The 26083-nt window shown below is 42.8% G+C and overlaps 3 protein-coding genes across 5 annotated transcripts; all 3 read left to right on the forward strand.

The window, feature by feature from the left end:
* Window positions 1-687: 687 nt before the first annotated feature.
* kdm5bb (lysine demethylase 5Bb) lies at window positions 688-15538 on the forward strand. Of its 2 annotated transcripts, XM_087782060.1 has the most exons (27): window positions 688-1052; window positions 2578-2655; window positions 2752-2874; window positions 2951-3121; window positions 3482-3511; window positions 3926-4132; window positions 4204-4315; window positions 4487-4605; window positions 4677-4835; window positions 4906-5025; window positions 5100-5258; window positions 5772-5953; window positions 6035-6197; window positions 6267-6386; window positions 7305-7681; window positions 7750-7874; window positions 8646-8796; window positions 8879-8993; window positions 9875-10230; window positions 11049-11187; window positions 11251-11430; window positions 11496-11630; window positions 13156-13611; window positions 13686-13761; window positions 14491-14651; window positions 14720-14971; window positions 15034-15538. In XM_087782060.1, exons 1-27 carry the CDS (start codon window positions 900-902, stop codon window positions 15169-15171), a joined length of 4557 nt encoding a protein of 1518 aa, XP_087638186.1. In that variant the 5' UTR covers window positions 688-899; the 3' UTR covers window positions 15172-15538. The 2 variants fall into 2 exon arrangements, with proteins under 2 accessions (XP_087638186.1, XP_087638187.1); XM_087782061.1 differs by lacking the exon at window positions 3482-3511.
* A 1757-nt stretch (window positions 15539-17295) lies between these two features.
* LOC148059392 (XK-related protein 7-like) lies at window positions 17296-20833 on the forward strand. The gene is made up of 3 exons (XM_087782065.1): window positions 17296-17834; window positions 19190-19386; window positions 19454-20833. The coding sequence occupies exons 1-3, from the start codon at window positions 17314-17316 to the stop codon at window positions 20401-20403; spliced, it is 1668 nt and encodes a 555-aa protein (XP_087638191.1). The 5' UTR covers window positions 17296-17313; the 3' UTR covers window positions 20404-20833.
* Window positions 20834-21585: 752 nt separating this feature from the next.
* Window positions 21586-25719, forward strand: LOC148059393 (CDK5 and ABL1 enzyme substrate 2-like). Of its 2 annotated transcripts, XM_087782063.1 has the most exons (8): window positions 21587-22110; window positions 23022-23114; window positions 23294-23371; window positions 23479-23572; window positions 23642-23884; window positions 23944-24050; window positions 24952-25156; window positions 25219-25719. In XM_087782063.1, exons 1-8 carry the CDS (start codon window positions 21638-21640, stop codon window positions 25357-25359), a joined length of 1434 nt encoding a protein of 477 aa, XP_087638189.1. In that variant the 5' UTR covers window positions 21587-21637; the 3' UTR covers window positions 25360-25719. The 2 variants fall into 2 exon arrangements, with proteins under 2 accessions (XP_087638190.1, XP_087638189.1); XM_087782064.1 differs by lacking the exon at window positions 23294-23371 and having other exon boundaries at window positions 21586-22110.
* Window positions 25720-26083: the final 364 nt, after the last annotated feature.

The following is a 26083-nucleotide window of genomic DNA, read 5'->3' on the forward strand; positions in this document are numbered from 1 at the left end:
TATCCATGAGCACAAACCACAATAAGATAACGCCCATTTGGATCCTACATTGTTCTTGTGCACATTTAATTCACCTCGCTGGTCGACGAAAAAGAAAATAGAAATCCTTTAAAACTAGGTAACGTATGACGTCATAAATGTTAAGCGACTTTGGATGGTATTTAAATAGAACGAGTCCCGGCGACTCCGTAAACCTGAGTAGATTAATCCGCGTAGCTAGTGTAAACAGGAAAAACTAATAAATATATAAACGTGTTTTTAACTCATTTCGATGTTTAAAAATCACTTTGGAAAGTTGTACCAGTTGAAATCATGATGAAAAAAAATGCTTCATTTGTTTCATCAACGCATATTTTTTAAAACTCTTAGAAATAATTTAAGAGTAAGATTGTAATGTTATTATTTAGGTTTACACGAAATCACACTTAGAGAAAACGAATGTATTATTTTCTATATAAATCAAGATAATGCTTTGACTTAATTTAGATGTTTATGTTTTTATTAAAATGTGAAAAAGCATAAAATAATTGTCTTTGCTTAATTTAAACAATTCCCAAATAGTTTGAAATAAAATGAGCACATTTTAAGTCCTATATTTCTACTGTTGAATGGAATTGAATTTATCAAAATAAACTAAAATAGTAGGCAAATACAACGAGGTCTACTTTCCATAGCGGACGTGTCGACTGCCGTGGAACACTGTGTGTGTGTCCTCCACTGTTCGTGTGTCTCCGGCCTCATCTCGCTCTCCGTCCACGTTCAGGAGCTTCAAAACTCGGCGAAAAGAAACCGGAACCAGCGCCGAACGAACTTGGAACACAAGAACTTTTTTTTCCCCCCCGAACCTCCTCTCGTCTGTGATTCGTCTCCGTAAAGAACCTGGTCCCGGGTTCGGAGCGATGAACCTGCCTCGACAAGACGAGTTCCAGCCTCCGCCGGAGTGCCCGGTGTTCGAGCCCAGCTGGGAGGAATTCCGGGACCCGTACGCCTTCATCAACAAGATCCGACCCATCGCGGAGAAAACCGGGATCTGCAAAGTCCGACCGCCACCGGTGAGTTTGGATGCGTGACCCCCGAGGGGGGGAGAGGGTCAATATTAGGGCCGAGGGAGAGGGTTGATGTGGGGGAAGCTCGGTTGTTGACGGCGGTGAATATGGAGGTGTTTTTAGCCGGAGAGTGAGCTGAAGAGATGCCGGTGGATGAGGCCCCTAAAGCGGGGTGAGTGAGGCCGGAGAAGACGGCTTGCGAGGCGGATGCTGAGACGGGAGAGATGAAGCTGTAGGGTTTAAAGGGACCAACATGGCGGACGAAGCTCATTCTTTGTACTGCAGCAGACTATTTTTATAACAATATCCCTCTTAAATTAAACAAAATCACAAACTATTACCGACGACAACACTGTGTTTTTGACGGAAATGCAACATTTAACTGGAATTGTTTGTGTTGTTGTCGCGCGGCGAGTGTCAACAAAGCCACGAAGCTAGTAGCATGAAGCTAACAGCCCAACCTGTCACCAGAGGATATAAATACACACCTATGTTTTTAAAATTATATTTAATTATATATCGAAAAGGGGGTTGCAGAACAGTTTTTTAATGTTAATCATCTGTTTATTAAGTCTATTTAATTATTTTCTTAAATCCAATAAAAATATGAAAGTTTTAGTTAGTTTTGTTCGTTTTATATTTGTTATTTAAATGGATTAAATAAGTGGATTCTCTTTGATTTCCTTCATTTCTCGTGGATTTTCCCTCAACTCTGTTGAGTTTTGGAGCAACACAAGTTCAAGATGGTAGTCCTCCATGTTGGCTTTGTAATGTTACTAGTGGGTCTCCATCTTTGTGTGTGTGTGTGTGTGTGTGTGTGATCGAGGAAGAGATCCGGTTAGCATGTACGATGTGCTTCATGCTTAGCATCAACACTTTCCACTTAAATAAACATTGTAATTATTGTAACTGTATTCCTTAGCATCTTTTTATCTTTACACACCCAACCATTTGACATGGTGGTTCCTTGTAGGTTATGTCATACCATTATTTCAATCCACTAAAATGGATGACTTTTTACGAATGTATTACTATATATTATGTTATTATTATGTCATAATCGTGTAATAAGCTCTTAATAGATTATTTCTGTATAGTCACTTTGTGTTTTTTTTTCTTCTTTTCGTTTTTTGTGAAATCCTTACTTTCATAACTTGTAGTTAATAACCCACTCATTTTAATCCCTTTTGTATTTGTGTTTGATAATATATATATATTTTTTTTATATAATACAAAGTAATAGCAAACATTACTAGAACTACATTTTGATCGTCTTTACCTAAACTTTCGCCTCATGAATCCTAATCACATTAACATTGGCAGTATTGTTTTTACCAAAATTTCTGCATAGTCAAGTGCATTGTTTACATCACAGATAAATGAAAAGCTGTTATTAGGTTCTTGTTATTAGCATGTTGTTTACAAGTGTGTGCAACTCTGGTGGTTTTTATAAGGGTTTGTATCCTGGGCTGCAGGGTTTGTCACTGACTGACTGGTTGGTTGAGTTACTTGTACATGTGTGTTTTTTCAGGGATGGCAGCCACCATTTGCGTGTGATGTTGACAAACTTCATTTTGTTCCTCGAATCCAGAGACTCAATGAGCTCGAGGTTAGTTTGACTGTTTTACTACTTTGTGGTTACGGCTGTATGACTTCCTGTCGGCCTGCTAAAATGTTAATCATTTTCAATGTGTTCTTATTATAGGCGCAGACTCGGGTTAAACTCAACTTCCTCGACCAGATTGCCAAGTTCTGGGACCTGCAGGGATGTGCCCTGAAGATCCCACTGGTGGAGCGGAAGATTCTTGACCTGTACAAGCTCAATAAGGTAGTGTCGGGCTTCACGCTGTACGGAAGATTTCCGAAGGCAGCGGATCAGTCACGCGGTTTCTCTCTGGTTGTAGCTGGTGGTAGAGGAAGGAGGGTTTGAGCTGGTGAGCCGGGAAAGACGCTGGACCAAGATAGCCGTTCAGATGGGCTTCGCTCCAGGGAAAGCTATCGGATCCCACCTGCGGGGACACTATGAAAAAGTCCTGTACCCCTACCATCTGTTTCAGACGGGAGCCAACCTGCTGGTGAGTTTTAACCCTTTGCAGACTGTCAGACCACCTGCTGTGAGCTCTGCTGCTGCGATCTGGAGCTGCTGACTTTGTTTGTGAAGGTTGAGTTTGTGGTTTTTACTCAAAGCAACTACGGGCAGCAGTTGATGTTAGAACTGCTCACCGATTCCTGTCGGGGTTGATTTGCATTGACGTGGATTCGAGTGACGAGTCACTATATCGAGCTGCTCGTAGTTGCTGTCGTCGATCTATCGGCTGTTCTGTCTTATGTGTTTGAGAAGAAGAGAGAGCCCCTGTCAACTGATTGGCCGACAGGTTATGACCTCACTTTGAGGGTCCCTATCATTTAACCACAACAGCTCTCTCTTGCCTCAGGCACCAGAGGCTGATCCAGAACTTGAGCAGGTACGTTTGTGGGTGTGTGGGTCATCGATGGCTGCATGTTTCTCTCTGGCTGCTTCTTAACAACCATGGAACCTTCTACCAGAGATGTGCATGTTTCTCTTTGGCTGCTTTACTTCCGGTTCTATATTTTCACTGGATGTAAAAAAACATCCAAACTTCTGCCCTTTCAAAATAACATTTCTTTCATCAGCACAAAACAATAAGAAAGTCTAGCATTTAAAAAACAACAATATGACATTTAAGGTTTTTATAAATATGTGTTAGAGAAGACACGTGGAAATGCTCTTCTTTAGTGTATTTTAAAAAACTGCAAATAGGGATTCTGTCTTAAATGCTATGATTGCATGTTCGTACCTTGTACAAGTTCGAACCTGAACGTCGGCAAAAGTGACCCTCGGTTGTCTCCCCTGGCAGTGTGTCCAGAAGAACCAGTCCCCTCAGAAGCCGGTCCAGAAAGACGAGCGCGTCGAGCCGTTCGAGTCGTCGAGGACCGCAGAGACCGTCGTCAACAATGCGGACGCGAAGCCAAATCCGGCGCAGTCGGTCCAGACTCCTGAGCCCAGTCTCGGTCCCGATGAGGCCGCATCTGCTGTTCGTAAAGTTAAACGTGTGAAGTCGGAGGTGAGGGATATTTTACTTCTTCTCTCACACACACGGGGGAGTTAAAACAATTCCTTCCTTTCTGAATGCAGCTCATCAGTGTGAAGATCGAACCTGAAGATCCGAGTGAGAACCGGCCGAACCTGCGCAGACGGATGGGTTCTCTGGTCGCTAAAACGGAACCGAGTCCGAATCCTGAACCAGGTCAGACAAATGAGCTTGGTTTAGTTTTGTGCATGCCAAACTTGCTTGTTCTACATCACGTGTGTCCAACCAAGTCATTTTAATAATAGTAAAACTGGTGTTGATGGAGAGGATTTGATGTGTTTAGTGCATGTGTGATTGAATTTGACACCTATTATCTCTTTTTTTTAGCTCTGGAAAAAGAAATTCCCATCCTGGTGAAACAAGAACCAGTCGAGGTGAAGGAACCAGTGACGGAAGTGAAGCCACGAAACAACAAGAAACCTCTCCCATCTGTTTCCCCGAGTCCTGTAAGTCGTCCCCCTTTTTTTTTAAACACTCGACTCCAGCTGGGCATCAACTGATCGGCTCCTTTGCACAGGTGGACCTAGTGGTGTGTCTGGTGTGTTCCAGCGGTGGAGACGAGGACCGTCTGTTGTTGTGCGACGGATGTGACGACAGCTACCACACATTCTGCCTCATCCCGCCGCTGCACGACGTTCCCAAAGGGGACTGGAGGTGCCCCAAATGTCTGGCTCAGGTGAGACTCATTTAATGACGCTCCCTCATCGCCTGTTTTTTAAAAAAAAAATACCAATCTCCACTTCCAGGAGTGCAGCAAACCTCACGAGGCGTTTGGGTTCGAGCAAGCGTACCGAGATTACTCCCTGCGAGCCTTCGGACAGATGGCCGACGCCTTCAAGTCGGATTATTTCAACATGCCAGTCCATGTAATCAAGACTCGATGAGGTATATCCCTGTTCGCCACCCCTGACCCGTTCTCCTGCTTCTCCTCGCACTCCAGATGGTACCCACTGAGCTGGTGGAGAAGGAGTTCTGGCGTCTGGTCGGAGCCATCGAGGAGGACGTCACAGTGGAGTATGGAGCTGATATCGCCTCCAAGGAGTTCGGGAGCGGATTTCCGATTCCAGATGGACGGTTCAAGGTGTCTCCGGAAGACGAGGTGAGTGAAGTTACAAATGTAATATATATAAAAATTAAGTCTTCCAGCAAAATACACTTGTAGTATTTTTATCCTTTTAATCCTATAAACTTTTAAACGTAAAACTACACAACATGATAATAACTCTATACAGACATGAATTATCAAGCTGAGATATTGACTATTGTTTGGACGTACAATATGTATCACTTTCACTACTGGTTGCTGCTGTAGTTAAACTTGAAACAGTAACTTTCTCTATGATGGTTTTGACCAAAAAATGACGTATAAAATACTGACTCTTTCAAGAAACATCGTAAGACGTTTTTATTCGTGCAGGCTTTTCCTTGATTTTCTGGAACTCATGTGTTGTTCTCAGTGTTATTTTGACCTTTAAATTATTGAATATTGTTTTGATTGTTTAAGCGCTTTGTGACCCTGGTCTGGAAAAGCGCTATATAAATAAAAATTACTTACTTACTTACTTACATTTCAACCTCAATAAACACATAAATTGCTCATATTCTGCTGCAGAAGTACCTCAAGTGTGGGTGGAACCTGAACAACTTGGCCATGATGAACCCTTCGGTTCTGACCCACGTCACGGCTGACATCTGCGGGATGACTCTGCCCTGGCTGTACGTTGGAATGTGCTTCTCGTCCTTCTGCTGGCACATCGAGGACCACTGGAGCTACTCCATCAACTACCTGCACTGGTACCACAGAATCCGCTCTCTTGAAAAAGCCTGCATCAAAACCAGCTCTGAAGATGACGGTTGAATTGTCTCTCGTGTCAGGGGAGAACCGAAAACCTGGTACGGAGCTCCTGGGTTTGCTGCGGAGCAATTGGAGGAAGTGATGAGGAAACTGGCACCGGAATTGTTTGAGTCCCAGCCAGACCTCCTGCACCAGCTGGTCACCATCATGAACCCGAACACACTCATGGCTCATGGAGTTCCGGTGAGTTCGATCTGTCAACGGACTCGAACTCGACTGTCTCCCTTCAACCGCTTTGTTTCTGTCCCACAGATCTACAGAACCAACCAGTGCGCTGGAGAGTTCGTGGTCACTTTCCCTCGAGCCTATCACAGCGGCTTCAACCAGGGATTCAATTTTGCTGAAGCTGTCAACTTCTGCACGGTGGACTGGGTCAGTACATCCTCATATCTGTCAGTGCTAATCTAATTTATTTCATCCAAACATGAGCCACATATACTTTATTAGAGTTAAAGAAATCTAAAATATAGGGATGAACTGAAATTTTAGCCCACTAGAAATGTTTGAGTCAGAAGCTGGCACAGCTAATTTCCAGATTTTTGCTAAAACTTCTATGGTTTTCCCATTTAAGAACACGAGTGCAGACTTCCAGTTTAGAATCTGATTTATTCCTGAAGGTCTTCTTGGTGTTACACGTGCTGATAAATAATGGTACACTTGGGTGATGGAAAGAAAGACTCGAAAAAACACAATGTCTGCTAACATTTGCAAATGATGTGTTCAATAACGTTGGGATTACTATGGTTCTTTTGAATGCGTAGAATGTATCGTAACTAAATGCAAAACTGAAAGGTATTCACTTCTATGAACAAACTCACACACAGAAAAAAACACAGGCTTTCTTCCACCAATGATGAATCATTGTTCTGCTCTTTCTTTATGATTTATTTGTCAGTTAGCTTTATTTTTAAAAAATATTTTTAGTTACCATTTGACAAATGTAAGTAAGTAATTTGTATTTATATAGCGCTTTTCCAGACCAGGGTCACAAAGCGCTTAAACAATCACGTTATAGAAATGTCAGTGCCCCAAACTATAGTTTACTCATTGTTATTTGAAGCGATTAAAATGTATTTATTTTAGTGAGGTAACAACATAGCACCAATAGTAAACATAATATGTTCTGTCTGTGTTTCTGTTTTTGGCCTTGGTTACCCGATTTTTGGTTTTAGTTTTCGGCCAAGAATTTTCATTTAAAGCATCACTAAATGCACTTAAACGTAAACTCGCTCAGCAAAAGCAGAAGTTTTCCTCGACACGACCATGACCGACGAGCGGTTTCTTCTCCAGATGCCCCTCGGCCGCCAGTGCGTGGACCACTACCGGCTGCTGCACCGCTACAACGTCTTCTCCCACGACGAGATGGTGTGCAACATGGCCTCCAAGGCCGAGTCCCTGGACGTGGTCCTGGCCTCGGCCGTCCACAAGGACATGGTGGCCATGATCCGGGAGGAGAAGGAGCAACGGGACCAGGTGAAGAAGCTGGGTCTGCTGCTCAGCCGGGTGGCCCAGTACGACCACCTGCAGGACGACGAGCGCCAGTGCGTCAAGTGTCGAACCACCTGCTTCCTGTCGGCGGCGACCTGCCCCTGTAGCCCGGGCGCTCTGGTGTGTCTGCACCACGTGGACAGCCTCTGCTCCTGCCCCATCTCCAACTACACCCTCAAGTAAGAATCCACTATATTAGTCAAGGGTCGACCTCTTTTGGTGACGACAACGGGTGTGTGTCCTGCAGTTACAGATACACAATCGATGACTTGTACCCGATGATGCACGCGGCAAAGCAGAGGTCGGAGCATTATGACGCCTGGGCTGCACGTGTGAGCGAGACCCTGGAGGCCAAACTGGAAAAGAAGCGAAGTGAGTTTATCTATATGTAGCTACTATCTATACAGACAAACTCTATTTTTATTCCTTTCTTGGTTTGTAGAAATTGTTGTTCCTTTAGCACGTTTTTAAAAATAATATCTGTTCTTAAATTCACTCTAAGTGCCTAACTCGACTTTATATTCTACCTTATCGTCTTCTCACTCCCTCTCAGTGAACTCATCACTACAGTTGCATGTTTTAAGTGGGTTTTACCATCTGTGCGTAAGCAAGGTTTTAAGAACAATCGTCATTTCACACTGATCACTAAGGAATTATTTTACTGGGAAAACCCTGAGTAACTCCTGAATAATGGATTGAAGCGCAAGCGCTTCTCCGTCGTCACATGATCGTCTGTGCGTCACATGATTGGCTGAAAGTTTTCTGGTGGCACAATTATTTTAACAAGGATTTTTTGAAATTTGGAAAATATTTTTTAATTATAGGAAACAGAATATCAAGATATATGTGTAAATTGTTTTTAAATTAAAATATTAAAAAAAACATGAACTTCAATTTACATATTATTCTATAAAAACTTATTCAACCTCTCGATATAAAAATGATTTACGTTAATTATTTAAAATAAGAATTAAATGCTTAAAAAAACAACATTGCAATAAAAAGTGTGTTAACATTTCAAATGTTAAATTAAACGATTACATATTCTAATTACACTTATATACATCTTTTTTTATGTCAATATAGGTTGAAAAGTAGGATTTATTTCAATATATTATAAAAAATATAAAATTTTCTCCACAGGTCTGCCTACTTTCCGCTCTCTCCTCTCTGAATCCGAGACAAACTCGTTCCCGGAGAACGACCTGCTGAGGCGTCTTCGTGTGGTCACCCAGGACGCGGAGAAGTGTGCCACCGTGGCCCAGAAGCTGCTGACAGGATCTCCACACACCAGGTGACCCTTGACCCCCCCCCCCCCGAAGAGCAGCATAAACACGCCGAAAAACTTCTGATCCACCTTCTCTTCCCTCCTGCAGGTTCAGGATCGGTTCCGGCCGGTCCCGGAGTCAGCTGACGGTGGAGGAGCTGAGTTCCTTCGTCAGACAGTTGTACAACCTCTGCTGCAGCCTGCCACAGGCTCCCCGGCTGAAGGTGGGTCCTGATCCCGGGTCGTCACAGCTGCTGGTGCTGGTGTTCTGGTCTGTGCAGCTGTGAGCAGCTGCTGACAGGAGCAGGTGCTCCCGTCGACTCGCACGTGAAGGTCTTTGTGGGCCTGATTTAGTTCAGCTCCTCCTGGTAGTCGTCACAACAACATCTGCTTTTATTTTCTCTACTTAAGTTTGTGTGTTTCTAAAACAGATGTGAGTGTTTGTACTTGAATCCAAGGGTCTAACGATGGGATGTTTTGTATTTTGTTCAACATGAATGGAGTGAAAATAGTTAATACAACACAAATGTGTGTATTTTATTCTTGAAAACCTTAAAAGGTTTGGAGTACAAATCAAAATATTGTGTCTTCATTGCCAGATATTGAAAAAAAAAAAGATAAAAAATGTAACAATATGTTAGTCGGTTATTATATAATACAATATAATGTATTGAGTCAAGATGCAATAATTCATGCACGGATTTATGATACACTTTTTTAAATTCCTTATATAATATATTTTATTAAAGATGCTCATGTTATGAATTATATTATTACAGAGATCATTTATTAATTGATTTAGCAATGAAGACAAAAAAAAACTACTAAGCCTGTGTGAAGAAAATTCAATTTTAATTTGTGTTTATATATATTTTTCTTATCCCGTCAAACAGTCCTTCCTTTAATTTCAGTCAAGATCCTTTTCAAGTAGATTTCTTTTAATCATCGTATCTTGGTTTGATTGGTACTGCCTGGAATGTGTCCCAAAATAATCTATTGAATTTTTTACTTCATAAACGAGTTGTTTCTTTAGTTATTTTGCCATTTGTAGACGAAAGTAAAAAAAAAAATGAAAAGGTTTTCTAAGATAGTTTTGTCTTCACAGGAGCTGTTGAACCGCGTGGAGGACTTTCAGCAGCACAGCGAGAAGGTTCTGGCCGACGTGGATCCCAGCGTGACGGAGATCCAGAGCCTGCTGGACGTCAGCTTCCAGCTGGACGTGGAGCTGCCGGAGCTCCCGCGGCTGCGCGCCCGACTGGAGCAGGCGCGCTGGCTGGAGGGCGTGGAGGGCGCCCGGGCTCAGCACGCCACCTTCACGCTGGAGGCCATCCGGCGCTTCATCGACCAGGGCCTGGGTCTGGAGCCGCACCCCGGCGTGGAGAAGGAGGTCGCCCGTCTGCAGGAGCTGCTGACCGTGTCGGAGCACTGGGAGGAGCGAGCCAGCACTCTGCTCAAAGCCAGGTGAGCAGGAAGTCATCAGAGTACACAAGAATATAGAAAAATCAGTTCCATCAGAATATTCACAGAATATTAATGGTTACATTTAAAATGTTGACACTTAATTTTCAAGCATTATTTTTTATTTATTTAATTTAGTTCAATATTTAATATATAATTCAATATAAAATAGAAGGTATAACAGTAACACCACAAACCTACAGTTTTATATTGAATTAAATAGATTAGGAATGAAATAATATTCAAGTTAGAAAGTTTATTTTTGAATTATTGGAATTAGTATCCTTGTGTAAAATAAAATTCATTAATTTAAAGGTATTCAAATTTTGTATTCCATTATTTGACCTTTCAACCTTCACACATGATTGAATATAACTATTTAATAAAACCTTCAATAGAGAAATTATTAAATCAAATGGTCAAAATAGAAAAATCTTTCAATATAAAAATAATGGAATTAAACAATTCAATACAAAGAAATTCAACTTTTTATTATGGAAATCAATTATTAAAAAAAAAAACTTCCAATAAACTTTCATATGAATTGTAAATTATAATTAAAATATAAATTATAAATCTGATTAATATACCAAAAATGTGTAACCGTTCAATATGAAAAATGAATTCAACTATTTAATAAACACTTTAATTAATTTTTAATCAATTAAATTCCATTATTTCTACATTAAATACTTATAAATATTAAGGTTTCAACATTTGAAATGTTAAATTTAACCATTCAATATTCTGGTGTCACTGATATACAAACAGAATACTACGATAATATTAAGAATAGTAATAATAATCACTTACCTTCACAGACCTCCTCACTCCATGGAGTCACTCACCGCAGCAGCAGAAAAGGCGGCTGCCGTCCCAGCACACCTGCCCAACTGTCACCTGCTGACCGACGCCGTCAGGAAGGCTCACGATTGGCTGCTGGAGGCGGAGGGTCTTCAGGTGAGTTCCGCGGTTCTGCTGCTGAAGTGTTGACCAACTCACGAGCGATGGTCATTTCTGAAGGTCGACGGAAGGTCGCTGATGCTGAGCCACCTGTCCGACGTGGTCCTGAGGGGACAAGCCATCCCGGTGCTCCTGGAGCCGCTGGAGCGTCTGGAGTCTCTGCTGGTGGAGGTGAACAAGTGGAAGAAGTCTCTCGCTGCCCTGTTCCTCCATAAAGAGTCCAACTCCAACCTGCTTGAGGTAGAGCATCATATCTTGGTGATGTTCTTACGTGTCCACTGACGGTGTCTTCCCTGCCTCTGTAGGTTCTGTGTCCTCGCTGTGATCTGGACCCGGACACGTCTGTGAGGAGGAAAAAGAAGGCGAAGAAGAATTCTCGACAGAAGGTCGTCAGCGACATCGAGAACAGTCTGTCCGAGTCCACGGACTCCTCGTCAGCCGTGAGTCATAACAGTAAACTATGTTAGCATCAGTGTTAGCCATAGTGTTAGTAGTGCTTTTAGCACGGGTGTTGTTATCCATTTTAGCATCAGTGTTAGCGACGGTCTTAGTAAGTATGTAAGTAAGTAAGTAATATTTATTTATATAGCGCTTTTCCAGACCAGGGTCACAAAGCACTTTAACAATCAAAACAATATTCAAAAAAAGTATATACTTTAAAGATCAAGATAAAACTGAGAACAACACAGTGACAGCTTAGTAACAATTTTAACACTGTGTTGGCATACTTTTTAGAATCAGTTTTAGCATCGGTGTTAGCCACAGTGTTAGTAGCACTTTTAGCAACAGTGTTATCATCCGTTTTAGCATCAGTGTTAGCGCCGGTGTTGGCAACAGTGTTAGCATTACTGTTAGCCACAGTGTTAGTAGCACTTTTATCAACAGTGTTGTCATCTCTTTTAGCATCGGTGTAAATGTCGATGTTAGTGACAGTGTTAGCAACATTGTTTGAGATAGTATGAGCGATGATGTAAGCACCAGTGTTGTCATCTGTTTTAGCATCAGTGTAGATGGTTATGTTAGTGACAGTGTTAGCAACATTGTTTGAGATAGTATGAGCGATGATGTTAGCACCAGTGTTGTCATCTGTTTTAGCATCAGTGTAGATGGTTATGTTAGTGACAGTGTTAGCAACATTTTTTGAGATAGTATGAGCGATGATGTTAGCACCAGTGTTGTCATCTGTTTTAGCATCAGTGTAGATGGTTATGTTAGTGACAGTGTTAGCAACATTGTTTGAGATAGTATGAGCGATGATGTTAGCACCAGTGTTGTCATCTGTTTTAGCATCAGTGTAGATGGTTATGTTAGTGACAGTGTTAGCAACATTTTTTGAGATAGTATGAGCGATGATGTTAGCACCAGTGTTGTCATCTGTTTTAGCATCAGTGTAGATGGTTATGTTAGTGACAGTGTTAGCAACATTGTTTGAGATAGTATGAGCGATGATGTTAGCACCAGTGTTGTCATCTGTTTTAGCATCAGTGTAGATGGTTATGTTAGTGACAGTGTTAGCAACATTTTTTGAGATAGTATGAGCGATGATGTTAGCACCAGTGTTGTCATCTGTTTTAGCATCAGTGTAGATGGTGATGTTAGTGACAGTGTTAGCAACATTTTTTGAGATAGTATGAGCGATGATGTTAGCACCAGTGTTGTCATCTGTTTTAGCATCAGTGTAGATGGTGATGTTAGTGACAGTGTTAGCAACATTTTTTGAGATGGTGTTAGCGATGATGTTAGCACCAGTGTTGTCATCTGTTTTAGCATCAGTATTAGCTGCGATGTTGGCGGCAGTGGTTGCGACTGCGTTAGTGACAGTGTTAGTAACACTTTAAGCACCTGTGTTGGTATACTCTTAAGAATCAGTGTTAGCTACCATGTTAGCAACAGTGTAAGCGACATTGTTAGCATCAGTGTTAGCATCAGATTCATCAGATACATGGTCTTCTTGTGTTGGTCCAGGCGGGTGTTCTGGAGCAGCTCCGGCTCAGGGAACTGGAGTCGGTCTCTCAGGTCCGAACGGCGAACGAGTCGAAGCTCCTCCCCTCGGCGTCCTGCGCGGACCTGAAGGTGTGCGTGTGTCAGAAGGCGCCGATGGGCGCCATGCTGCAGTGCGAGCTCTGTCGAGACGCCTTCCACAGCGTGTGCGTCCGCGACTCCACCGACCCCCTGGACCCGCAGCCCTGGCTCTGCCCGCTGTGCCGGGTCCACCAGAAGCCCTCCGTGAGCGAGGTGCTCCCCTTGGCGGAGCAGCTGCACGACATGGGGGTCCGGCTGCCCGAGGGGGACGCCCTGGACTTCCTGTTGGAGAGAACGACGCGCTGGCAGCACAGAGCCGTGATGATGTCACAGCTGTGGAGTCTTCCTCTGCTGGAGGAGAGGGAGAGTTGTAGCTCCGCCCCCGGACACGACACACAGGTCGACATCACTTCCTGTCTGAGGTCAGAGGTCACTGAAGCTGAATGTTGACTTTTTTTCTTTTTTTTTAACAGAATATAAACCCTGAGTGGAACCAGAACAAGAACCAGAACGTCTTTTATACAGAACATCCCTGCCTCCCTTTACAGAGTGAGTCTGTGTGTTTGTGTGTGTGCATATACATCTTTTTGTGTGTTCATGCATGCTTTTGTGTGTGTATATGTCAGTCAATGTGTGTGTTTGCATGCGTTTGCTTGTGTTGTCTGTGTTCGTGTGCGTTTGTGTGGTCTTTGTCTGTGTGTGTTTGTGTGCATTTGCTCTGGGTTTTTTTGTGTCTGTGTTTGTTTGTTTGTGTTGTATTTGTCTGTGCTTGTTTTTGTGTGTTTGCTTGTGTAGTCTTTTCTGTGAGTTTTTGTGTGATTTTTGCTTGGGTTGTTTTTTGTCTGTGTGTGTTTTTGTGTTTGTTTGTGTGGTCTTTGTCTATGCATGTTTGTGTGTGTTTGCTTTGGGTTTCTTTTGTGTCTGTGTTTGTTTGTTTGTGTTGTATTTGTCTGTGCTTGTTTTTGTGTGTTTGCTTGTGTAGTCTTTGTGAGTTTTTGTGTGGATTTGCTTGGGTTGTTTTTTGTCTGTGTGTGTTTTTGTGTTGTCTGTATTTGTGTGTGTTTGTGTGGTCATTGTCTATGCATGTTTGTGTGCTTTTGCTTTGGTTGTTTTGTGTCTGTGTGTGTTTGCTTGTGTGGTCTCTTACCGTGAGTTTTTGTGCACACACAGGTTTTTGTTTTTGTGTTAAAGTTTCTGTTGTGTGATTGTATGTGTTTGTGTCATGATGTATTTGAGTGTGATTGTGTACTGACGTTTGTGTGTTTCTCCGGTGCACAGGTTTGAGTCCAGACCTGGAAAAGCTGATGGTGGAGGGTCTTCTACTGCAGGTTTCTCTTCCTGAGGTTCAGAACATGTTCCATGTTCTACTGGACTGGACATCGAGTCAGGAGTCCAACAAAACCAGTAAACAGGGAGACTCTCAGGGACACGAGGCGGCGGTAAGACTTAAGACTTAAGAGAGGAGCGACTCGGATTTAAAGACGCTGACGTCTCCCCGTGTGTTCAGGACGCCGGAGGACGAGACGCGGTGCTGAAGACCCTCGAGGCGGCGGGACAGGACGAGGGCTCGACCAGCAGCTCGGAGAAGAAGGCGAAAAGACAGCTGGAGCGTCTCCCCGTGAGTCAGAACCACAAGAGGCAGAAGAGGAGTCAGAAGAGGTCCTCGTCCCCGCGCTCGGACTTCTCCCAGTCCGAAGACTCGGACGAGGACATGGCGACGTGTCCCGCGGACCGCTGTCTGCTCCCGGAGGGCGACGAGGTGAGACCCGAGACCCTGTTGTTTCTCGCTACAGTGTCGAGTTCTGACTCTGTACCCTGCAGGTGAACTGGGTCCAGTGTGACGGCAGCTGCAACCAGTGGTTCCACCAGGCGTGTGTGGGCGTGTCCTCCCAGAGGGCGGAGACAGAGGACTACATTTGTGCCACGTGTTCACGGAACAATGGACCCAAAAGAAAATAAAACCCGACCCCTTTTTTTTTTTAAACAACGGTGCTATTTTCTTGTTTTTCTTTTTTTACATTTTTATTCCCTCTTCGTCTAGTTTGTGTTTACGAAATAAAAGCGTGCGCTGCATGATCGACGACGTCACGGCCACACCTCCCGTCTCGCCCCTCCCCCCCCTCGGCTGCATGTCCCACTCGTCTGCGTCCGTTTCTTCGCATCTTAAAAAAAACATTGTTTTTTTTGTAGAATAGTGTTTATTTATCGGAGCAATAATTCCGTTGGTGGTTTGGTGTATTTACGATCATGTGACGTTTGAGGGGCGGAGTCACAGGAACCCAGAATGAATCTGTGAACAAAATAAACGTGGGAATGTGAAATAAAACCAATATAGGATAATAAATATTTAAATGTTTGACATTATTGTTTGATTTTGAAATATCTGCATATAAACATTTATTTATTCATCACTTTCTATCTGTTCAACGTAGTTCAAATATTGAAACTTGAGTTCATCTTCTGACATTTGTATCTTTATTTATTGATATATATCTACATAGAAATATGAAACAAGACATTTTTTTCATCGCTTTTTCAGCTTTTATCTCTTTGTTTATTTTGCGTTCAGGTCAATTCTGGTTTTCGTGACGATGCTGAAGAGTTTTTAAATGAGTTAAAAATTGTGAAATAAAATGTTGTTCTTTCAACTTTTGTCTTTCAATTAATTCATAATAAAATGGGCTTGACTTGCTATTTTTAGCACATGTTGGTGTGAACAACGTTTTCAACATCAACACGACTGGATCCTTGAACACAGTCGACATCGAAAACACTTTTTTACCTGAAGATTTTCCTTGTTCTTGATTAAGTTATCGTGTGTTTTTACGAAATATTTCAGGTGCTGCGAGATGAAGCTTTTTTGATTTGTTTTAGTCGATCATCTCTGACTGATTTTAAAGATTCTCCTTTATTATTCTTGATTTATTTATCAGGCTTTTATACAAAAAGTGTTTTCAGGTTCTGCATGATGAAGATAATCTTTTCTTTAAGATAAAATAATTATGTTTTTTCATTATATATTGTTTCTACTAAATTCAAGGGTAAGATGTGATGACTTTTGTTTTTACGTTTGAGTCTTAATTTTCTCCTTCAAATCCGGATTTAGCCTCTTATGTTTCAAAACTTTCCCTTTCCTGGCCCCCAATGATCCAGGATTAATGATGTTTATTATAGTTTCCATGTTAAGGGACTCTGGTTCTCATGAATTTAAACCATTCAGGCTTTTCCTTGATTTTATGGAACTCCTGTTGTGTTATCAGTTTTATCTTGATCTTTAAAATATATACTTTATTGAATATTGTTTTTGATTGTTTAAGCGCTTTGTGACCCTGGTCTGGAAAAGCGCTATACAGATAAAAATTACTTACTTACTTACTTATGTGATTCTTTTTACAACTTAAACAACCATGCATGTAACAGAAACTTAATTGACAGTTTGTTTAATAAATAAATATATTTGTTTCAGTCGATTATCTCTGACTCATTCTAAAAATTCTCCTTAATTTTTCTGGATTTATTTATCAAACTTTTGTACAGAATGTGTTTTCAGGTCGTGATGAAGCTTTTTTTTTCTTTAAGATAAAAAAAAAGAAGATGTTTTTTCATTACTTAAAAAATAATAATTTCAAGGGTAAGATGTGATGACTTTTGTTTTTTTACGTTTGAGTCTGAATTTTCTCCTTTAAATCCGGATTTAGCTTCTTATGTTTCAAGACTTTCCCTTTCCTGATCCAGGATTAATGATGTTTATTATAGTTACCATGTTAACTGACCCTGGTTCTCATGAAGTTCAACAATTTAGGTTAGGTTAGGTAGAACTTTATTGATCACTTTAAACAGTTTTTTTTCCTCCAAATTATCCACAGCAAATACAGCAATTTTTCATAAAAAATAATCAAAAATAAAACAAGAACCAAGAGAAATAAAGTAATAAAGTAAAAATCAATGTATGTGATTCTTTTTACAACTAAAACAACATTACATGTAACAGAAACTTAATTGACAGATGATGTTCAGGTCCTTGAACGCATCATCCCGGAGACCCCTCCCCCGGTGGACCCCTCCCCCTTCCCACCCTCCCTTTACTCTCCATCAACAAACATGGCTGCTAAATCCGACGGAACCTCAGTGTCTCTCCAGAACCCCCCACCAGAGTGTCCGCCCAGGTGCGACCCTCGGACTCCGCCGCGCTGCCTCGCCGAGTACCGCTCCTCCTGGCGGGACTGCGTGTGGACCCTCTGCTCCCTACTGGTCTTCTTCTGGGACGGGGCCTCGGACCTGTGGCTGTCCGCGGACTACTTCCGGCACGGGGACTACTACTACTCGGCGCTGACCCTCATCCTCGCGGTGGTCCCGACCTGGGTGGTCCAGGTGGTCAGCCTGCAGTGGCTGGTCTACGACCTGGCGGAGGAGGATGGAGGAGGAGAGGGAGGAGGAGGAGGAGGAGGAGGAGGAGGAGGAGACCAGGAGGAGACCAGGAGAGACTTCAGCACCAAGGAGAGCGGAGAGCAGGGCGCGGCCCCGGAGCCGGACCTCCGCAGCGGAGCGCGCCGCTGCTGCAGGGTCTTCATGTGGATCTTCCTGGGCCTGGTCCACATGTTCCAGCTGTCGCTGGTGTGCAGGTAGGAGGGCTGTGGTGGTCCGTGTGAACGCACGCTTCAGGCATTGTTTGACATTCTAGCTATTAGACCCCCTCCTCACACCCCCCCTCTGGAGCCCCTACAGCGCAGCTTGACCTGATTCTGGGATAAAACCCTCATCTGTGTTTCCCCATGAATGAAATCTAGAAAGTGTTCAAATACGTCCCAAAAAATTGATTTAAAATGAAACTAGTGTTAAATTATTGCGAATAACTCATTATTTTTTATTCTAACTATTTAACTATTATATTTTATTTTTATTCTTATTTTATTTTTATTTATTTTTTTATGAAAAATTGCTGTATTTGCTGTGGCTATTGGAAACAAACAATTTCGTGAAGGAGACCTCCTGAGGGATCAATAAAGTTCTACCTTACCTTACCTTATTATCACGCCTTTGTCAATATAAATGTACAGTTTTTGTTCATTTTTTTTAACCCAAAACGTGGGACATGTTCTTAATGTAAGCAACTAAAAATAGTAATTTTAAAATCCTTATTTTTAACGAAATACAGATTAATTTAATAAATAAAACTCTAGAAAGTGTTAAAATACGTCCAAAAAATTGATTTAAAATGATCCAAACTAGTGTTAAATTATTGCGAATAACTCATGATCACACCTTTGTCAATATAAATGTACAGTTTTTGTTCTTTTTTTACGCAAAAATGTGGGACATATTCTTAATGTAAGCAACTTAAAGTAGTAATTTTAAAATCCTTATTTTTTAACTAAATACAGAATAATCTAATAAATAAAACTGTTTGCTTGATACTTAACTGTACTTTTTAAAAGTCACGATTTATTTCATAAAAATTAATAAATGTATCATTTAGGAATTAAATTGAATGTTGCTTTAATTTATTTAATTTTTATTCTTTAATATCATCACCACAAAAAAATGTGTCTCGAGTCTCTTTAACCCTTGTGTTGTCTCAGGGTCAAGGTGACCCAAAGGCCCCGAAACCAAATGTGTTTGTGGTATCCCTTGTGTTGTCTCAGGGTCAAGGTGACCCGAAGGCCCGAAACCAAATGTGTTTGGGGTATCCCTTGTGTTGTATTTTGTTTAAGGTAAACAACCTCCACCACTGACCCAGAGACAACACAAGGGATACCACCAATACATTTGTTTTTTGAGCCTTCTGGTCACCTTGACCCTGAGACAACACAAGGGATAACCTAATTTTATTTATTTATTATTTATTGACTTTTAAAACCACTTGCACATAAACAGGTTCTGATTCTGATAGTTTAACATACCACCTTGACATCTTCTGGCTATTACAAAGACACTGTTGTTGTTTTTTTTAAGTGACGCCAAAGTTCCATCTCCTCAGGTTCCTCAACATCCTGTACCTGGGGGTGCGGAGTCTCTGGCATCGGGACCCTCGCCACCGCCACTACTGGAGGACCATGTTGCTGACGGCCGACGTCCACCTCCTGCGTCTGCTGGAGTCCTTCCTGAAGAGCGCCCCTCAACTGGTCCTCCAGCTGGTCATCATGGTCCAGACCCGGGAGGTGATGCTCTTGCAGGGTGAGTGAGGCGCTAGAGAAGTAATTGTTAAGACTTAACAAGACTTAAGACTCTCTCTGTCTCGCAGGTCTCTCTGCGTCGGCGTCGCTGCTCTCGCTGTCCTGGACGCTCGCCTCGTACCAGAAGTTCCTGCGCGACTCCAGGGAGGACAAGCAGCCCCTGAGCTACCACGCCGTCCTGGTCCAGATCCTGTGGCACCTGTTCTCCCTCTTCGCCCGGGCGCTGGCCTTCGCCCTGTTCGCCTCGGTGTTCCACCTCCAGTTCAGCATCTTCCTCATGGCCCACTGGTGCGTCATGACCTTCTGGATCGTCCAGGGCGAGACGGACTTCTGCACCTCCAAGTGCAAGGAGGTGGTCTACGACATGCTGGTGGGCGTGATCTACATCTACTGCTGGTTCAGCGTGCGCGAGGGTCCCACCCGCTTCAGGATGCTGGTGTTCAACGTCACGGTGTTCGCGGAGAACGTGGCCCTCACGGCGGCGTGGTACTACTACCAAGGTCAGTGGACCTCGGGCTTCCTGCCGGTGACGGCGTTGTGCGCGGTCGCCACCAGCTACGCCCTCGGCACCTTCTTCATGTTCGTCTACTACTGCCTGCTGCACCCCGAGGGGCCGGCGTCCACGTGGGGGCCCGCCAAGGAGAAAGAGCTTGTTGTGTTGACGTCGCCCGTCTCCAGTCTCCCCCCGGACGTGGTCAGCAGCCCCCCGAGAACCCTGCAGAGGACTAAAGGCTCCGAGCGAGAAACGGGGCGGGCGGTCGACGGGGACGTCTTTAAGGTGCGTTCTACTCGTGGGACGAGGACTCGGGTGGCTCCCCTCACTCCGAAAACGGAGGGTCCCGTCATCCGAATAGACCTGCCCAGGAAGAAGTACCCGGCCTTGGACGCCCACTTCATAGACCGCCGCCTGCGTAAGACCGTCCTGGTGCTCGAGAGCGCCGCCCCGGTGACGCCTCAGATTCAGTACCGCTGTCTGAACACGCCCACCGAGGTCATGGAGTTCGAGACGACAGTTTGAGACACATTTTTTTTGGTTGGGGGGGAACCCTTCATCTCTGGGAGCCGAGGCCTTCAGCGAGGAGATCCGGAAGTCGTGGCCTTTGGGAAGGAAAAGTGGGCGTGGTCTTCATCGCCCGGCCTTTAACCACGATTAAGCTCTTTGTGTCAATCAAGTGACGTTCACAGCGACGAGGAATCAGCCATGAGTTGATGTAAATTAAAGCCTGTGTGTGTGTGTGTGTGTGTGTGTGTGTGTGTGTGTGTGTGTGTGTGAGTGCGTGTGTGTGTAAGGGTTTCCATGGTGACTATTTGGTGCTAACAGTCTGAGTGGTCATGTGACCGGAGAGTCAAACATGAAGCCTTAAAAATCGAGTCAATAAAGGGATGACAAGTCTCAAAACCTTTTGCACGACACAATAAAGGCACGACCGGGGGTAAATATCAGCGGGCGAGAGACTTTAGGTACATTTGTTTTGTATCCGATTTTTAACTCCATTCACTTTAGCTTCCCAGTATTTTAAATATATAATTTTAATCACGTTTATTGAACAATTCTATCAAACATCATTTCAGAATATGTTTATTACCAGTAATCTTAAAGCAAAAAAAGTAATATTAAAACCAGTGGATACATAAGAATTTATGAAATAAAATATAATAAAATAAGTACTTTGACATTAAAACTGGCTTAAAAAAAATAATTTAACTAAAATAAATAATACCCGAAAATGTTTTTTTAAATAAAAAGAAAATCGGGAAAAAAAATTCTGCCGTTTATTAACGTGTTTAAGTGTTTATTATATAACATGCTAAAATATATATAAATAACAAAAATGATGGTAGTTATATTAAGATTTAATCAACTTATATTTCAATAAATGATTCCGTGAGATCATTTCCTATACAAATTATTTGACTATACAATAGCGTTTATAAAAAGTGCAATTCAAAATAAATTATATCAGCAAAATTTAACAAACGTAAAGCATTAAAATAATTGTATCCGATCATTATTCATTCGTAAGGTTCTTTTTCACTTTCTACATCGTAATTGATGACGACTAAAAACACTTCCTGCCCGCTCCAGTATTCAGTCAACCATTGGTTGTCCCGCATCTTCGCTCACCCAATCACGTTGTAGCCGTCTACGCATTTATGTGACATCACGTCCTCTCGGCCAATCGCTGCGCAGTGGGCGGGATCACTGCGCTTCCTCGTTGCTCTCCGGCTAAACAAACCCCAGCGAGAGCAGGATGATGGCGGCCGCCGTCTGCGCCGCTCAGTCCGCCGGCAAACCGGGGAAATCCACCCGCGAGCAGCGACGGAAGGTGAAGGACTCCCGGCGGCGTCAAGCGGCGCTTCTTTTCCTCAACAACATCTCCCTCGACGGGCGACCTCTGTGCCCGCTGGTCGCGGGGAGAAGCGACGCTACAGCCGGCGAGGATCTGCTCCGAGACGCGGTCCTGTCGCCGCCTCAGGAGGGACTGGTCCCGGGGAGGGAGGCGGACGGTGACCCGTCGACCGGCGGCGGGCGACTGACGAGTCCGGCCCGGCCTTCTTTGGTCATGACCCCGGGAGCGTTGAGCAACGACGTATTTTTAGAGGGAGGCGCTGCGGCGGAGCCTCCGGACACCCCGGTGTCTCCGCTGGGCGCCCGACACCAGTCCTGCTCCCGGGTCCGGTCCACCCCGGGTCCGGCCCTCAGCCCGCTGGACCTGCGGCCGAGGTGAGTCCCAGAGCGAGGCGGTGCGAGTCCGTCAGGGGGCCACGATTTAAAAGGAGGTTGGATATGATGGAGAAACGTTATAGAAAAAAGAATACAAAATACGTTATTCAATTATATTCAGCTGTAATTTCATCACACATGATTCTTTTTTTAAATTTAATTAATTAATTTTCATACATTTTTCTCTTAATAAAGTAATTTGTAACAACAAAATACGAAATCAATAGCCAAGACGATATTAAATAATTTAATAATGTGTAATATTTCAATACGTTTAATTTAGAAATATGATAGAAACGCTCTTCTTTTTTTTAAAGTATTTATATTTAAATAACTATCACTGATCTATTTGGTCCTGACAAGTCCAGTGGTTAAGGTAAGGTAGAACTTTATTGATGATTTAAATATTTTTTTTCCAATAGCCACAGCAAATACAGCAATTTTTCATAAAAAATAAATCAAAATAAAATAATAACAAGAACAAAGCAAAAATGAAGGAGCAACAAGCATAGAATCAAGTGAAATATTCAAAAATTATCATCTTATTTAACCTTTTTTTTTTTTTTTTTCCTTTTTACTTTTTTTTTTTATATTTACCTAAATGTTTTTAGGGTCAATACACACTTGACAAGAGAGGACGACAAAAAGTCCTAAAAGAAAGTCATAATTAGAGACTTAATGAGGAATAAATACAAAAACTAAATTGTTAGTTTCTATCTGAACTTTGACCTCATTAGGGGCCACATAAATACCAGCAAAGATCCACATGTGGCCCCCGGGCTGAACTCTGCCCCGGTCCGATATAGATCCAACGTGAGATAAAATACGTCTAACGATCATTGATCTGTTTTTGTCTGGAGGAATCCATCCATAATTAATGGAATCAATTGAAAATAATCTTCTCTCTGCAGGATGAGGAACTTGTCCGGGTCACCGGGACCCAGGGTCCAGAAGAAGGTCCACTTCATCAAGAGTATGAGGCAGTACGACACCCGGGGATGCAGGTAAAGACCTGAATTTATGTGGCGGCGAAGGAGGAAGTCATTATCAATCATAATCCATCATCATCATTATCATCATCATCATCAGTATCTTCACGATCACGTATCAATTATGACGGACGCATCATTTGTGTCCATCCCGTGTCCGAGCGTCTGGTCAGTGCTTGACTGTGTTTCTGCAGGATTTTGCTGATTTGTTCCCGACGTTCTGTTTACGCCGCATTCTCAGTGGTGCCATACGGAGGCGCTGTTCTGCTCAGGTATCATCTCCACCCTTCCAATCATTCGCATTTGTCACGTCACCACACGTCCCTCCTGTACGGCCGCGTGAATGTCGTCCTCTTGACCGTCGTGACTCTTGTTTCAGCGACCAGAAGTCGGAGCTGCGGCGACTGTCGTCCGTGGTCGCCGTGGACCTGCTGCCGTCCCTGGAGGGGGTGGAGCTCAGTCCGTACGGGAAGGTGAGCGCTTCTTCTTCTTCTTCATGGGATGGCGAGGATTCTATTTTCAACGCCCGCTCTCGTCCGCAGACGGTGTCGTACGCACAGTTCCTGTTTCCCACCAACGCTCTGATGAGACAGAAGACCGAGAGCCTCACCTCTCAGACCTTGCCCTCCCGTTTCCGTGGAAACAAGACCCGTTTGAACGCCACGAGCACGGCTGCCCCCGACGCGGTCCCAGACGAGGTGTCGGACTACGACCCCGACCTGCTGAGTGACCCCCAGTGGCCCTGTGGGCGCCACAAGAGGGTGCTGGTCTTCCCGTCCTACCTGGTAACTTGTGCTCCGACCTTCTCTCTGCGGCTCCGTCGCTGAAGATCTTTTCTCTCCAGACGACGGTCGTCGAGTACGTGAAGCCTTCAGACCTGAAGAAGCACATGAACGAGACCTTCAGAGAGAAGTTTCCTCACATCCAGCTCACGCTCAGCAAGATACGCAGGTGACAACGTCTCTTTCAAGAAGCATCAGATGCAGCAGCAACGATACGATATATCCTGATAGTGTAGTAACAATTTTATATTTGTAGTATTGTCGAGTACTTGACTCTGGTGTTGCAGAATTTAACTGTTGTTATTTGTTTTCAAACCAAAATATTTCTAAACATCAGCTTTAAAAGCTGACGTAGTTGACTGTATCCTCTCGTCCTCAGTCTTCTTGCGAGATTTCAACGTTCATTAAGCTGTAGGGCAGGTAAAAACTGCTGCCATCTAGAGGTTGGAACTTTATTTTCAACACATTAATATACTCTGTTAATATTGGCCTCTTGGTTGTGAATTAAAAAATATATATATTTTAAATTATAAACGCCAATAAACTATATATATTTATTTAAGACAAAGAAGATTTAAAGGCAAAACATTTATTTTTCTTATAATTTTCATGAAATCCCACAAAGGTTGCTTCAATTGTATTTTTTTATTGAAACTGGCTGTTTTTGGGGGTTTTAATGAAAACAAAACATTCCTCCATAAAATCCTGACAAAACTAATTTAAAAGGTTTATATTTGAATAAAACTACTTAAAATAGAAAAACGCTTAAATGAGGACCCTTTATATAAAGAAAAATCTTATTATCTAAAGTATATTTTGTATATTTCTATTTCAACTATTCAATCCCAGAAAGTGAAAGAGAAAGAGAAACGGAGTTAAACTACATACAAATTTAAAAACCTTAAAAGGCAAAGACCTCACAGTGACAAACCTCCATAAAAATCCTACTTAGATATATTTTTATCCAAAAGAAAAGTGAAATGTGTTTAAATCTGACAGAAAATTGTAGTAAAAAAATGTTCTGCTGGTCCAAGACTGTCACTAACTGTTCTGCTGACATGTGACTCCAGCCTGAAGAGGGAGATGCGAGCCGTGTGCGAGGAGTGTGGCCTGCAGCCCGTCACCATAGCGATGGCCTTTGTGTACTTCGAGAAGCTGGTGCTGCAGGCGCGACTGAACAAGCAGAACAGGAAGCTGGTGGCGGCGGCGTGCGTCCTCCTCGCCGCAAAGATCAGCAGCGACTTGCGGAAGCCCGAAGTCAAGCAGCTGATCGACGTGAGTTCCTCGCCAATATTTCTTCTTCTTTATTTAGTGTTGTTGACGTTTGTGTCGAGCAGAAGCTGGAGGAGTGTTTCCGGATCAACCGCCGAGAGCTGATCCCGCTGGAGTTCCTGGTGCTGGTCGCCCTGGAGATGGGTCTTTACCTCCCCGACAGCAAAGTTATGCCACATTACCGTCGACTCGTGCAGCAGGGTTAGGCCACGCCCCCTCCCATGTGTTCTGTGTCCTGTAACCATGGTGACGCCGCTCTATGTTAGAGATCTTCTGAGCACGTTCATGTGCTTTTATTTTGATCACCTCGGAACTTATTTTAAACATTTTTACCGTCCGCCACTGTGACATGTTTTAAATTTTGAATTTTGAACTGAAGATATTTATTTGTGACGATGCAGTTTTTTCACTGTGAGAGATTCATAGCACAACGTTCTTCTTTTCTCAGGTATATGTTTTTCTTTGTGAGTCCAAAGACATTTCGTTGTGTTGTTACTGTGCAAAAGTGCCTGAACGAGTTTTGAGTCATTGTGTACGTGATTAAAAATGTTTTCCACGAATCAAAATCTGACTCTTACTATTTTTTTTAAAGAAAGAAGTTAGCAGGGAATTTACATATATTTTGGTCTTTGTTTTTTTTAAAATAAAAATGTGCTTAAATCCTTTAATCCAAAGCAATATTTTCAATTTAAAAGAAAGTTTAAATTAATTTAAAAAAGAATATGGGCAAACCCAAGCATAGATAGATGGATAAAAAAACACAAAAGGTAGAGTATAGAGTAGAGTATTTGGTCCTCTCGCTTTTAATTTGTATTTTTTTATGAAGTCTTATAAAATACATGTTTTATAAGATTACATTTCTTCTGCAAGTAAGGGGATTAAAATCGTAGGGAAATCATTTATTAACCTATTGATAGAATATTTTATATT

Source organism: Callionymus lyra, chromosome 19 (assembly GCF_982586985.1).
Source record: "Callionymus lyra chromosome 19, fCalLyr1.hap1.1, whole genome shotgun sequence".
NCBI classification, from domain to species: domain Eukaryota; kingdom Metazoa; phylum Chordata; class Actinopteri; order Syngnathiformes; family Callionymidae; genus Callionymus; species Callionymus lyra.